At 46.6% G+C, this 12,591-nt stretch overlaps 1 protein-coding gene across 1 annotated transcript in view; it reads left to right on the top strand.

The window, feature by feature from the left end:
• Positions 1-12,591, top strand: part of DHX29 (DExH-box helicase 29) — a 35,084-nt gene that overhangs the window by 7,221 nt on the left and 15,272 nt on the right. Inside the window, exons 6-13 of the mRNA XM_070411747.1 lie at positions 1,355-1,483; positions 4,166-4,292; positions 5,117-5,275; positions 7,579-7,744; positions 7,992-8,115; positions 9,335-9,949; positions 11,421-11,564; positions 12,332-12,508. Coding sequence (XP_070267848.1) covers positions 1,355-1,483; positions 4,166-4,292; positions 5,117-5,275; positions 7,579-7,744; positions 7,992-8,115; positions 9,335-9,949; positions 11,421-11,564; positions 12,332-12,508 — 1,641 coding nt within the window. The remainder of the gene's footprint in view (positions 1-1,354; positions 1,484-4,165; positions 4,293-5,116; positions 5,276-7,578; positions 7,745-7,991; positions 8,116-9,334; positions 9,950-11,420; positions 11,565-12,331; positions 12,509-12,591) is intronic.

Here is a 12,591-nt window from a genome sequence, read left to right on the forward strand (position 1 = left end):
GCCAAGCTTTTCTGTCACTGTCTGTTTCAGTTGCTGCCTAACAACCAAAATGTGGTGCATAAGCCAGCAGTGTATTCTTCCTCCCGACTGTAGTCTGGGCTGGGCTCAGTTAGGCCTCGGTTCCACGAGGTATATTCTGGGGCTAGAATGTCCAAAATGTTTCCTTAGTCACATGACCAGTGCCTCTGCCCGGGGCGAGCCAGGACTAGCTTGGCTTTCCTCACAAACGGGGCTTCTAAGAACAAGTATTTCAAGGCGAGAAGCCCTTTATACAATCTCATCAAGCCCCTGCTTGTCACACTCTTGCTAATGTTCACTCCTCCAAGCAACTGACATCCCCAGTAGGGGGCGTGCAGGAGGCAGCCAGTCAATGATTCTCTCTCATCATTGATGCTTCTAGCTCTCTCTCCCTCTCCTTTCCTCTCTTAAATCAATAAAAATATGTATATATTTTTAAAAAGCGTGATTACTGGAAGGCGTAGTTCATTAGGGCATCACACTTGAATATGCTGCACAGTGTCAAACATCTGGGAGCCTGGGTAAACCCACGAACATGCTAAGGAAAATAAGCCGGTCACAGAGAGACAGACTGCCCAATTTCACTTCCAGAGGAATCTGAAATAGACTGATAGAGGCAGAGCGTCCATGGTGGTCACTGGGGCTGGAGGAGGGGAAAGGGCAGCCACCGCTTAGTGGTGACACACTTTCAGTTATGCCAGTGCGAGTTCTGGAGACGCGAGGTGCAGCCCTGTGCCCCTAAGGACAGCGCAGCATCGTGCTCCTGAATATGTTCAGGGGATGGATCTCAGGGTCAGTGTTCTTACGACCACACCACCCTCGCCTCCGCCCAGGCACACACACAAGAACAGAAGGCAGTCTGGGGAGGTGATGGGTATGTTTAGTACTTGATGTTAGTGGTGGTATCATGGGTGTATGCATATGTCCAAACTCATCAACATGATGAGTTTATATGCACATTATGTATGCATTACATTAAATATATGCACTTTTTACATATCAATTATAACTTGATAAAGCTTAAAAACAAACAAATATATGGAAGCACTATCCTCATAAAACCACTGTTTTTAATGAGTAACACTAGTTTTTTAGTTTTTAACTGTCCTTTCATTTTTTTTGCCCTTTATGTAAACATATTCTTTGGATTATACAAGTTTAGACTTTTCTTAAAGTAATGTTGAGTTCCATTATTTGTCCTTGAAGAGCATGATTTTTGAGGCTCTGCGTCCACTGTTTTTGAGTGTAAAGGAATTGTAAAAGCAATGTCACTTGATGATAGTCTTGACAACTTTTTCTAACTTTGATTTTTCAGATATTTGTTTTTTATTTCTAGCCAAAAAAGGAAGAAAAAAATATGGAAGTGAATATGAAAGAATGGATTTTGCGGTATGCTGAACAGCAAAATGAAGAAGAAAAGAGTGAAAATTCTAAAAGTTTAGAAGAGGAGGAAAAATTTGACCCTGTGAGTAGAAATTTGTATTAGACTTCTACCTGGAAAGACTTTTGGACTTCCGCTTAAGAAAACTGTCACTTTCTTACAAAGTTAGACATACATGTGCCATATGGTCCAACAGTTTCATTCCCAGGTATTTATTTATTCAAGAAAAATGAAAACATATACCACCAAAAAAGACTTGTACACAAATAAATGTTTATAGCAGCTTTATTCATAATAGTCAAATACTGCAAGCAACTCTCAAAACATACAAGAATGAGAGAAGCCAGACAGAAATGAGTCCTTACTAAGTACTTTTATTACATTCAGTACCAGAGAGGTCACCTGGGCAGACTCTGTGGTGACAGAGAGCAGGTCAGTGGTCGCCTGAGTCCGGTGGGCTGAGGAGGTGGACCGTAGGCACATGAGGAAACGCTGGGGATAGTGGAAGTATTTTATATCTTGATTGTGATGGTGCCTACACGGTTGTACACCTCATCCCCTAGACACTTCAAAATGGATGCATTTTATTGTAAGTAAATCAGACCTTAACACAGTTGGTTTAGAAAGGAGCAGGAGTTGCAGAACAGCACATGTCATGATGAGCCCGCTGTGTGACACGGGAAATGCGTGTATTTGCATTCTTCTGTGCAGAGACCCTTTGGAAGACACACAAGAAGCCCTTACTGGTGTTAGGCCTGGGGTGGCAGGGCGAAGGGGAGACTTCTTTTTTATACTCTCTAGACCTGTAAGGTTTAGAAGCATGTGCCTGGTGTTAAACTAAACAAAAAGCGTTTCCGATGTACAAGTCTGTGTGGGGTTCAGAGAAAGGCCTCTTTTGATTGGAGCATTAGGTCCACTTCAGAGAAGAGAGTGGGGCCTGAGGGTGCAGTGTACCTGAGCAACAGAGGCGGGAAGGCGGCCGCCATGAGTGGAGCAGCGTGGCCAGGCACAGAGTGGATTGTGCCTGGGGCCTGGGTGTGGAGAAGTAGATGAGCATAAGAGAGGGTAAGTGCGTAGTTGCGTACTGGCAGATAGGAGTCAACAGATGAGTTCCGCTGCAACTAGAAGATTTTGATGCCCAGAAAATGAATGTGACAACTTTTCCTGTTGATCGTGAAGAGCCACTAGAGGTTTGGGGGCGTGACAAGAAGAATTTAACATTGTCGGTCAAATTTGGTAGCGTTTCAGGTGGTTTGGAATATTTAGTAGCGTTCAAGGTGGTTTGAAATATTCAGTAGAGTTTCAGGTGATGAAAGGGCTAGGAAGGCCATTTGGTCACTTTTGCTTGGTCAGGTGTGAAACAATAAGGTCCCAAATTGGAAATTGGGAAGGAGAAGGAACATTTAAAGCTAGAATCAGTAGAAATTGATTTACTGAATCTAAAGGCCAAGGAGCCCAAGAAAGCAAGAGAGTCGTAGGCGCGGGCTGGTGCATCAGTGCCACAGGCGGCAGGAAGGAGTGTGAGGTGGGTGCATTTGAGGAGCTCAGTGACCCTGCCGCCTGTCCACTGCGTCGCTGTTTGCTTCCACACGAACCTGCCCCAGAGTCCAGGGCTGCGCTTCCTCAGTGTGTCTCCCAGCAGCACGCCTGTGCCCTCACCTCCCCCACCCCGTGCGCGGCTGCTTCTCACCTGCTGTCATGAGCTCACCTACGGAATCTGAGTTTAAAGTTAAGCCCTGGCACTTTCTGCTCAGCAGAGTTAAGTCCTTCAGGGTTATGACGTCCATTTTCCCAGAGGCCTTTTCTCAGTGCCCCTCCTTTTTAAGCTAGAAGTTATGGGACGGCAGCTTTCAGATAAATAGTCTATGACTGCACTTGCAGCCTTTAAATATGGACATTTATAAAACGTGTAAGATGAACATTTCTTTAGAGAAATGTGTTTCCTAAGTTTGCTTTGTTGAAGATGTCAGGGAGTGTCTGGATCACCCTCGCTCTCTAGCTGCCCCGCTTCTCCTAATGCTACTGGATTTTCCTCCCGCTGCCACACTTGATTTCTTTCTTTTTTTGTTGTTGTTGTTTTTTGTTTATTGATTTTCGAGAGGAAGGGAGAGAGAGAGAGATGAGAGAGAATCATTGATCAGCTGCCTCCCGCACGCCCCCCACTGGGGATCGAGCCCACAACCCGGGCCTGTGCCCTGACCGGAATTGAACCAGGGACCTTTCAGTCCACAGGCCAATGCTCTATCAATGAGCCAAACCGGCTGGGGCCACACTTGGTTTCTAATTCCCTTTTCAGTCAGCACCACAGTAAACATCTGTGTACCTGCAAGTCTGCACATTTGTATTATTTCTCTATGAAAAATTCCTGAAAGTAGATTTGCTGGATCGAACGAAGAGTAATATCAAAGATGACAGGGTTTTTTGTTGTTGTTTTTTGTTAATCCTCACCCGAGGATAGTTTTTTTCCATTAATTTTTTTAGAGAGAGTGACAGAGTGGGGAAGAGACAGAAACTTCAATGTGAGAGAGATACATTGATTGGTTGCCTCCCGCACGCACCCCGACTGGGGCCGGGGGTCAAACCTACAAACTGGGTAGGTGCCCTTGTCCAAATCAAACCCAAAACCCTTCACTCCAGGGGCCAACCTTCTAACCACTGAGCCACACCGGCCAGGGCCCAGCTGACAGGTCTTTCTGTAGCCCACTGACCAGAGATAAGTGATCCTGCTCTTCTCTTTACTTTCTGCTCCTCACCTGCACGGAGCAGAATGAAAGGTACTTACACCTGGCAGCAAAACTTCTGGATGCGAAGGAGCAAGCAGCTGCCTGTAAACTGGAAAAAAACAAGCAAGGGCAAAAGGAAGCACAAGAAAAAATAAGGAAATTCCAAAGAGGTAAACACTCTTAAGTTCTTCGATGTGTAAATGTCTGTGCATTACTGGCCTTGCTGGGCGGAGGCGGCTTCCTCTTCCGATGTCTGCTCTTTGCGAACAATTTCTCGCTGGGCTACCCAAGCCAAGGAGGGACAGGACACGAGCAAATCATTGTGTTCCTATAAAACTTCACACACAGACACTGAAACATGAATTTCATACAGTTTTCACGTCACCAAATACATCTTCTCTTTATCTTTTCATCCTGTTAAAAATATAAGAATCTCCCTGGCCAGTTTTGCTCAGTGGCTAGAGTGTCGGCCTGTGGACTGAAGGGTCCCAGGTTCGATTCTGGTCAAGGGCACATGCCCTGGTTGTGGGCTCGATCCCCAGTAGGGGGCGTGTAGGAGGCAGCCGATCCATGACTCTCTCTCACCTCATCATTGATGTTTCTATCTCTCCCTCTCCCTTCCTCTATGAAATCAATAAAAATACGTTTAAAATATATACATATATATGTGTAAGTATATATAAAATTCTTCTCAGCTCAGCGGCGACAGGCTGGATGTGGCCTGCAGGCACCATTTGTGAATGATGCACCTGCCCTAGAACGCCACCTCCACTCAAGGAGGGTGCATACACTTCCACCAGCGCTTGTTTCTAATGCAAATTTCCCCAGGCTCCTACATCTGTTAAACAGCTTATTTTAAAAATGTTAGCAGTTCCTAGTAGGAAGTGCTGAGCAGTTGGCGACAGGGACAAAGAGGGTTTTGTAAACCATCTTGCACAGTAGAAGGGCATAAGAAACAAATCATGGAACTGAGCAGCATGTGTTTTCTTGGTAGAAATGGAAACTCTAGAAGACCATCCAGTATTCAATCCAGCCATAAAGATTTCACCTCAACAGAATGAAAGGAAAAAGCCTCCTGTAGCCACAGAAGGGGAAAGTGCTTTGAACTTGAATTTATTTGAAAAGTCTACAGCTGCTACTGAAGAAGAGAAAGGTAAAAGGAAGAGAAGGCGTGCTGGGTGTATTTCTAACTAGTAAAATGTCAAGGAATACACAACTAAGAAATTCCGTTTCTGCCTGGCCATGGCTCAGTGGTTAGAACGCCAGCCCATGGACCCAAGAATCTCGGGTTTGATTCCTGGTCAAGGTTACAGGTTCAATCCCTGGCCCCGGTCGGGGCGAGAATGGGAGGCAACCTATCGATGTCTCTCTCTCTCTCTCTCTCTCTCCTCCCCCTCCCTTTGACTCTCTAAAAATCAATGGAAAAAATATCCTCATTCCTAGGGTGAGGATTGAAAAAGAAAAAGAAATTACAATGATTTTGATAACTTACTTGTGTAGCATTTTGTAATTAGAAATATTTGCTTCAGCCTCATCCCTCTCCAGTTTATCCTCCAAACTCCTGCAGAATTCTCTCCCCATCACACAGAGCTAAGTGGGATCCTCTTGAAAACCTTTCGTCAGTGGCAGGTGCAAACCCTTTCTCATGTCATTGGAACCCCTTTGCCATCTGCCACAGTCTCCTTCCACGTCAGGCCACGTACAGCCACGTCCTTCTTAAGAACACACGTTGCCCTAACCGGTTTGGCTCAGTAGATAGAGCGTCGACCTGCGGACTCAAGGGTCCCGGGTTCAATTCCGGTCAAGGGCATGTACCTTATTTGCGGGCACATCCCCAGTAGGGATTGTGCAGGAGGCAGCTGATCGATGTTTCTCATCCATGTTTCTAACTCTCTATCCCTCTCCCTTCCTCTCTGTAAAAAATCAATAAAACATATTTTTAAAAAAACACACATTGCCGGCTCCGCGGCTTTGCTCATCCTACAGCCCCTACTTTGCCAACCTTCCCCTCGCTTCACAGCTTAACTCAAACAGCTCAACTCACACCTCTTCTCTCAACCTTCCCTGATTCCAGCCCTGTCCCCAGGCGTGCGCAACGAGTGCTTCTGAGGGCCTGGTAAGTTGCTGAGAGAGCCAGTCTTCTGTTTATCAGTCTGTAATACAGTCAGTCATGCCCCTCTACATTCTCAGTTCTTTTAAGTATATACTCTTTCCACACATATTTACCGAGTCCTTATTGTTGACAATGTCAGGTTCTATCTGGACAGTTGTTAACAAAATAACTAGTCTTGCCCAGCCGGCGTGGCTGAGTGGTTGAGCGTCGACCTGTGAACCAGGAGGTGAGGGTTCATTCCCAGTCAGGGCACATGCCTGGGTTGCAGGCTCGCTCCCCAGTGTGGGGTGTGCAGGAGGCAGCTGATCCGTGATTCTCTCATCATTGATGTTTCTCTCTCCCTTCCTCTCTGAAATCCATAAAATATATTAAAAAAAATAACTACTCTCTGCCCTCCTCAGGTGTCCAGCCTATGGGGGAGGGAAGCCTTAAATGCCTGAGCGAGGAGGTAACTGCAAGTGGGGATGTGAGCTGTCACAGAAAGGAAGCCGGCCTCTGACGATGGTGGGCGCGAGGGGCCTGGTTTGGATGAGGAGCCCTCGCCCTGAGACCTGGCACCTGGGAAGCGGGTGGAGGGGAGCTAGGCGCTGCCCTGCTCAGCAGAACACTCTGTGATGGGGACGTTCGGTGCCTGCGCTCTCAGGGTGGGTGCTGCTGGCCAAACATGAGGGGTGAGCCTTTGAAAGTGACTGGCACAACCGAGAAACTGAACTTTTACGTTTTAGTTCATTTAAACTTGGCCACCTGTGGCCGCTGATGGGCCCGGCGGGCTTAGAGCATTTGCGGACTTGACGGCAGCATATGAGCTGCTGTCTGCAGACCACGGAGGGCTTGGAGTGTGAACAACGTGCACTTTATTTTATTCGTGGCGTGAAGCCATGGAGGGCGTTGGTGGCAGCTGTTAAGCAGAGAAATGACATCTGATTTCTATTTTTTCAAAAGATCATCCTTCCTGTGTGGTAGTGTACCAAACATTGGAATTCAGATATCCTAGAAAATTCATCACAGGGAGAGTACAAGAATGAATAAGTTACTCGGTAGTTTTTTTTAACAAGTCAGATTTCATTCATTCTCTCCATCAGCAGGTTTCCGTACAGCCTTTCTCTGTGTCCTTTCTTCACCTGTTTACTTCTGAAAGTCTGTTTCCAAAGGTGAGAGGACTTTGATCACTCAAGATTGTATACAGGGTGGAACAAAAGTAGGCGTATGGTCGTGGGTACTGGAGACACAGAGTTAATGAATCGGTTGTAAGAATCATAACCATCTCTTTCTCGTAGGAACCACTGTGCACCTGCTTTGCCCACACTGTGTCGTTCTTTACAAACCAATCTTTGTCATTTCAGAGAAAAAGAAAGCAGCTCAGGATGTGAGGAATTTTGACTACACTGCTCGGAGCTGGACGGGGAAGTCGCCCAAACAGTTCCTCATCGACTGGGTCCGGAAGAACCTGCCCAAGAGCCCGAACCCTGCCTTCGAGAAAGTTCCCGTCGGTCGGTACTGGAAATGCAGGTGTGTGTTTTGGTTCCTGAACGAACGTTAGAAGAACCAAAGATGAAAGTCATTTTTGTTTCTTAGGAGTTAAGTCGACATTTAAGCAGCTGATTCCAAGCTCAGGGTGACGGTGCTTATCAGTCTCAAGTACAGTCTGCGGAAATGTGAAATTTAAACCGTTAGTGTAAACTGGAGTGCAGGTGAATGGAGCTCTGACTGTTTCTACTTTGTCAGCTCTGTGGGGATTTCTTTGGCTTCTCTGCAGGGTGCGGGTGATCAGGTCTGAAGACGACGTGCTGGTGGTTTGCCCTACGATCCTGACGGAGGATGGCATGCAAGCTCAGCACCTGGGGGCCACCTTGGCTCTTTACCGCCTGGTGAAAGGGCAGGTGAGTGGGGTGGCCGTGCCGGAATTTGTCTACAGAAAACCACGTCTGCGTGTGCACGGCAGTGCGTGTTGGATTTTGGCCTCTGGGCCAGTTTTCTCTTTACTGACTGCTGCTTCTGACTCATCCTCACTTGTGCTTATTCATAATTTTTACTTTCTCTCACCCCTAAACATAGCTTGGTCTTTCTCTTCTAGACCAGATACTCTGAGACATTTGATTGACCCAGATATTCAAGCCAAGCTAATTTACAGAATAAAAGTCATTGTGCTGGGGGGTGCATTAAGAATTGTAAAAGAGTTTCTCTTTAGTATTACAACTTGAACGTATTATAGACATTGGTTTCTACCAATTTTACGCTGCAGTCTAAGGAAGGATGAAAATGAAGTGGTACTGATGGAAGTGCCTCTGAGCTCTTGGGGGGACTGTCCCCATTTCCTGTTCTAATAGGTGTGTATATCTTTCTTCATGGGAGATGAGAGCCACTGAAAATTTCAGACACGGAGTAAGTGGAACTCCGAACAATAGTTCTTTCCATTTTGTCAGTGAAGTTCTTAATGCTTTTATTTCCCTTATTTTGCAAATAAGATTCCACGAGTTCAGGGTAATTGATAGAAGCGAGTGTCCGTGTTGTAGAGACAACTGTGAGCTCCTGGTAGCACAGAGTTGGGGTAACGCAGAGCCCACCTGTGGTTCACTTAAAGGGCTTCCACCTGTGGTGTCATACACTGCGGCGTCTCACGGGGCTGTTAGAAATGTGTTATTGGTCACCTGTGTGTTTCTGTAGCAGCTCTCAGGATAAGTAAGACACATCTGATCTGTAGCTTATTGTGTTCCAGGAATAAGCACTTTACATGTATTAACACGTTAGCGCCCAGTCAGTCACTGGTGACTGACACTATCGTTCCGTCCGGAAGACAAAACAGGCTGGGCGCTCAACGTGTTAACTGAAGTTTACCTCGGGGTGTGCCCACTTACTGACAGAGAAACAGACACAGCAAAGTTAGGTCATTTGCCCAAGGTCACACTGCTAGTAAGTTTAGAAGCTTGACTACATGCTGTTTATTCATTTGCATCATATGCATGTGCATTTTACATTAAAGTAGTAACTAGTGTAAGAGACAGATTCCATGTTAGGGGGAGGATAGCTGTCCTACGTCCTAACCGATTGGGTTCTGGTGGCCATCGTTGGTGAAAGTAATGCTGCTGTTTCTTCTTACAGTCAGTTCACCAGTTACTTCCTCCAACCTACCGAGCGGTCTGGCTAGAATGGAGCGATGCAGAAAAGAAAAAGGAAGAGCTAAATAAAATGGAGACCAACAAGCCCCGGGATCTTTTTATCGCCAAACTTCTGAATAAAGTGAAGCAGCAGCTGCAGCTGCAGCAGCAGCAGGAGCATTCCGAGGATAAGAGAGAGAGCTCTGAAGACGCTGAGGAATCCTGGGAAAACTTAGTTTCTGACGAGGATTTTTCTGCATTGTCCTTGGAGTCAGAAAAGGCAGAAGATTTGGAACCTGCTAGGAACCTCTTTAGGAAGTTGCAGAGCACACCCAAGTACCAGGGCCTTCTGAGGGAGAGGCAGCAGCTGCCCGTGTTCAAGCACAGGAGCGCGATCGTGGAGACCCTGAAGAGGCACCGGGTGGTGGTGGTGGCCGGGGACACGGGGAGCGGCAAGAGCACTCAGGTGCCGCATTTCCTTCTGGAGGACCTGCTTCTCCACGAGCCGGGGACCAGGAAGTGCAACATCGTCTGCACCCAGCCCCGCCGCATCTCCGCAGTGAGCTTAGCCACCAGAGTGTGTGACGAATTGGGCTGCGACAGTGGACCTGGAGGAAGGGTAAGCTGTCCACCGCCACCTCGTGAACGGTGACGCTCGTGACGCCCCTTTGCCCTGGGGACCCCAGGGGAACTGCTCCGGCTGAGGGTGACTGCTGTAGGTTGGTCACTGGCACATCTCAGGCCCTTGTCACGTTGGATGGATGTGACCCTGCCACTCTCTCCTTCACGTGAAGAGGATTATTAGCGATTCCGTCGTTAAAATTCTCCTATCGAAGGAAAACATATTCCGTTTAACAATTGAATGTTCAAATATGTTGCATACTAAATTGAACTTTCAAAGACTATAGACAAATACAAATTTGACGCTAGTAGCGTACATCTCAACTGTTTGCAGGTCTTTTCTGTGCATGGATTCCTGAATGGTTTTCTTTAATTATTTCCAATGAGCAAAAGGGAAAAATAATGTAGAAGAAAATTCTAGACTCTTTTCAAACCCTGAATTTAAAAAAAGAAAAGAAAAAGTGCTTCAGTATCTATTGTGCATCTTGCCTCACCAGTAGACAAACCCTACCTAGAGTGACTGCTAAATACAGGAGCCAGGAAAGCTGGTTAGAACCAAATATGAACCCCAAGTTCATGTAACTCAGCTTAATTCTACTTTGGATTGTTCTTCCTAGAGATGCTATTTAACCTTTCCATCTCTGTCGTTATGATAGGCGCCCCTGCATGAAACATTTCCATGTAGCAGAGTGCTTGGGTTTCTCTCATGGAATGTAAGAGGAGGAAAGACAGTTTGTCTTAAAAGGAACTTACACAAGGGAATGACAGACAAGTATCAAATAAAACAGGGATGTCTGAGGAAGTGAGGAGAAAGTGGGGGGACAGACGTGAGTGCAGGACCCCTCGGTCACCCCGTGTGATGGGCTGCTCCTCCTGGCGCAGCTTTTCGGGAATCTGACAGAAGAGCAGACCGGATGGGCGGGCGGCTCTAGCTTCTGTCCCTTCGTGCCTCGATACTTTGCTCCCAGATAATTTAATAAGAAACTATCATAATCATGGTACTCGAGGCAGAGCAGCTTTTTGTCTCAACACTGAAAACAACAAAGGTTTTGCTTGTTTAAAATGAATAAAACCAATGTCGCAGTCGTCTGAGCCTGAAGACCAGGGGAAAACAATTTTGGTAACCAGCTGCACTGAGTTGATGTGGTCGGAGGCTCCGTCTAGGACAGCCGTGGGCAAACTACGGCCCGCAGGCCGGATCTGGCCCGTTTGAAATGAATAAAACTAAAAAAAAAAGACCGTACCCTTTTATGTAATGATGTTTACTTTGAATTTATATTAGTTCACACAAACACTCCATCCATGCTTTTGTTCCGGCCTCCGGTCCAGTTTAAGAACCCATTGTGGCCCTCGAGTCAAAAAGTTTGCCCACCCCTGGTCTAGGAGCAGGTCAGCCCGTGCCTCCCGGTCTAGCCCGCGCTCCCAGGAAGATCCCGTGAGAGACTAACTCGCCTGTGTGCTCCCTTCAGAATTCTTTGTGTGGATATCAGATCCGGATGGAATCTCGGGCCGGTGAGTCTACCCGGCTGCTCTACTGTACAACAGGTGTTTTGCTCAGGAAGCTTCAAGAAGATGGTCTCCTAACCAGTGTCTCTCACGTGATTGTAGATGAGGTGAGTGGGTTCTGTCGTCATGTAAATTCTAAACATTTTTTATTAAAAAGGTTCTATTTGTAATTAATACTAGCCAACATTTTCCTTGTGTATATAAATGCCAGACACTTTACATATAATTATTTAATTTTCTCTAACAAATGTCTCGTGTTGGTTTATTTAGTAAATACCACATTTGCGTGCTGGATGCTGTTCTAAGGACTATACATATGTAAATCCGTTTAACCCTCCAGCTGTCCAATGTAGGTGTATTCTCCCTATTTTACCATTCAGGAATCGAGGCAGAGGTTAAACAACTGTGCAGGGTCACACAGCCGTTGGTAGGGCATAAACATCTTTTCTTGGACGGCTGATAGAGACCCTGTGAGATTCCTACTGATCCGACTCCCCTTTTTCTAGAAAGTGGACAGACTGTCTTGTGTTGGTGGCGACAGTACAGTGTTCTGTTAGTGGCAGAACTCCAGGAGTCACCTGCCTCTAAGTGAAATTTGGAGATGCCCTAACTCATCACGGGCTTGCAGGCCATCCGCTAAGCGGGAGTCTTCGTGCCACGGCTGAGGGTCACTCGGTGCTGACCTTCGAGGGCTCCGGTGTTAGCGAGTGACTGTTCCAGTTCTGACATCTGTCTTACTTGCAACACACAGCGTCTCTCCCTCACATGTACTGACTGCATTTCAGTGTTGGTTAACTTTTCAACTTGAGCGTCTGGTTTATTTAGCCTCTTACTAGGCCTTATATGTGATTAGTTTTTATTCTCTTTTTAACAGGTTCATGAAAGAAGCGTCCAGTCCGACTTCTTACTGGTTATCCTGAAGGAGATTTTACAGAAGCGCTCTGACCTGCACTTGATCCTCATGAGCGCCACGGTCGACAGCGAGAAGTTCTCCACCTACTTTACTCACTGCCCCATCCTCAGAATCTCAGGGCGAAGCTATCCTGTGGAGGTGAGTCCCCTGCAGCCTGCATGTGTGAACAGCAGCCTCGTTCCCATCAGGGAGGACCCAGCAGATGAGCCCGAGGCTGAGAC

This window comes from Myotis yumanensis, unplaced genomic scaffold (assembly GCF_028538775.1).
Source record: "Myotis yumanensis isolate MYYU_CA2020_CCGP unplaced genomic scaffold, mMyoYum1.0.hap1 SCAF_4, whole genome shotgun sequence".
Taxonomy (NCBI): domain Eukaryota; kingdom Metazoa; phylum Chordata; class Mammalia; order Chiroptera; family Vespertilionidae; genus Myotis; species Myotis yumanensis.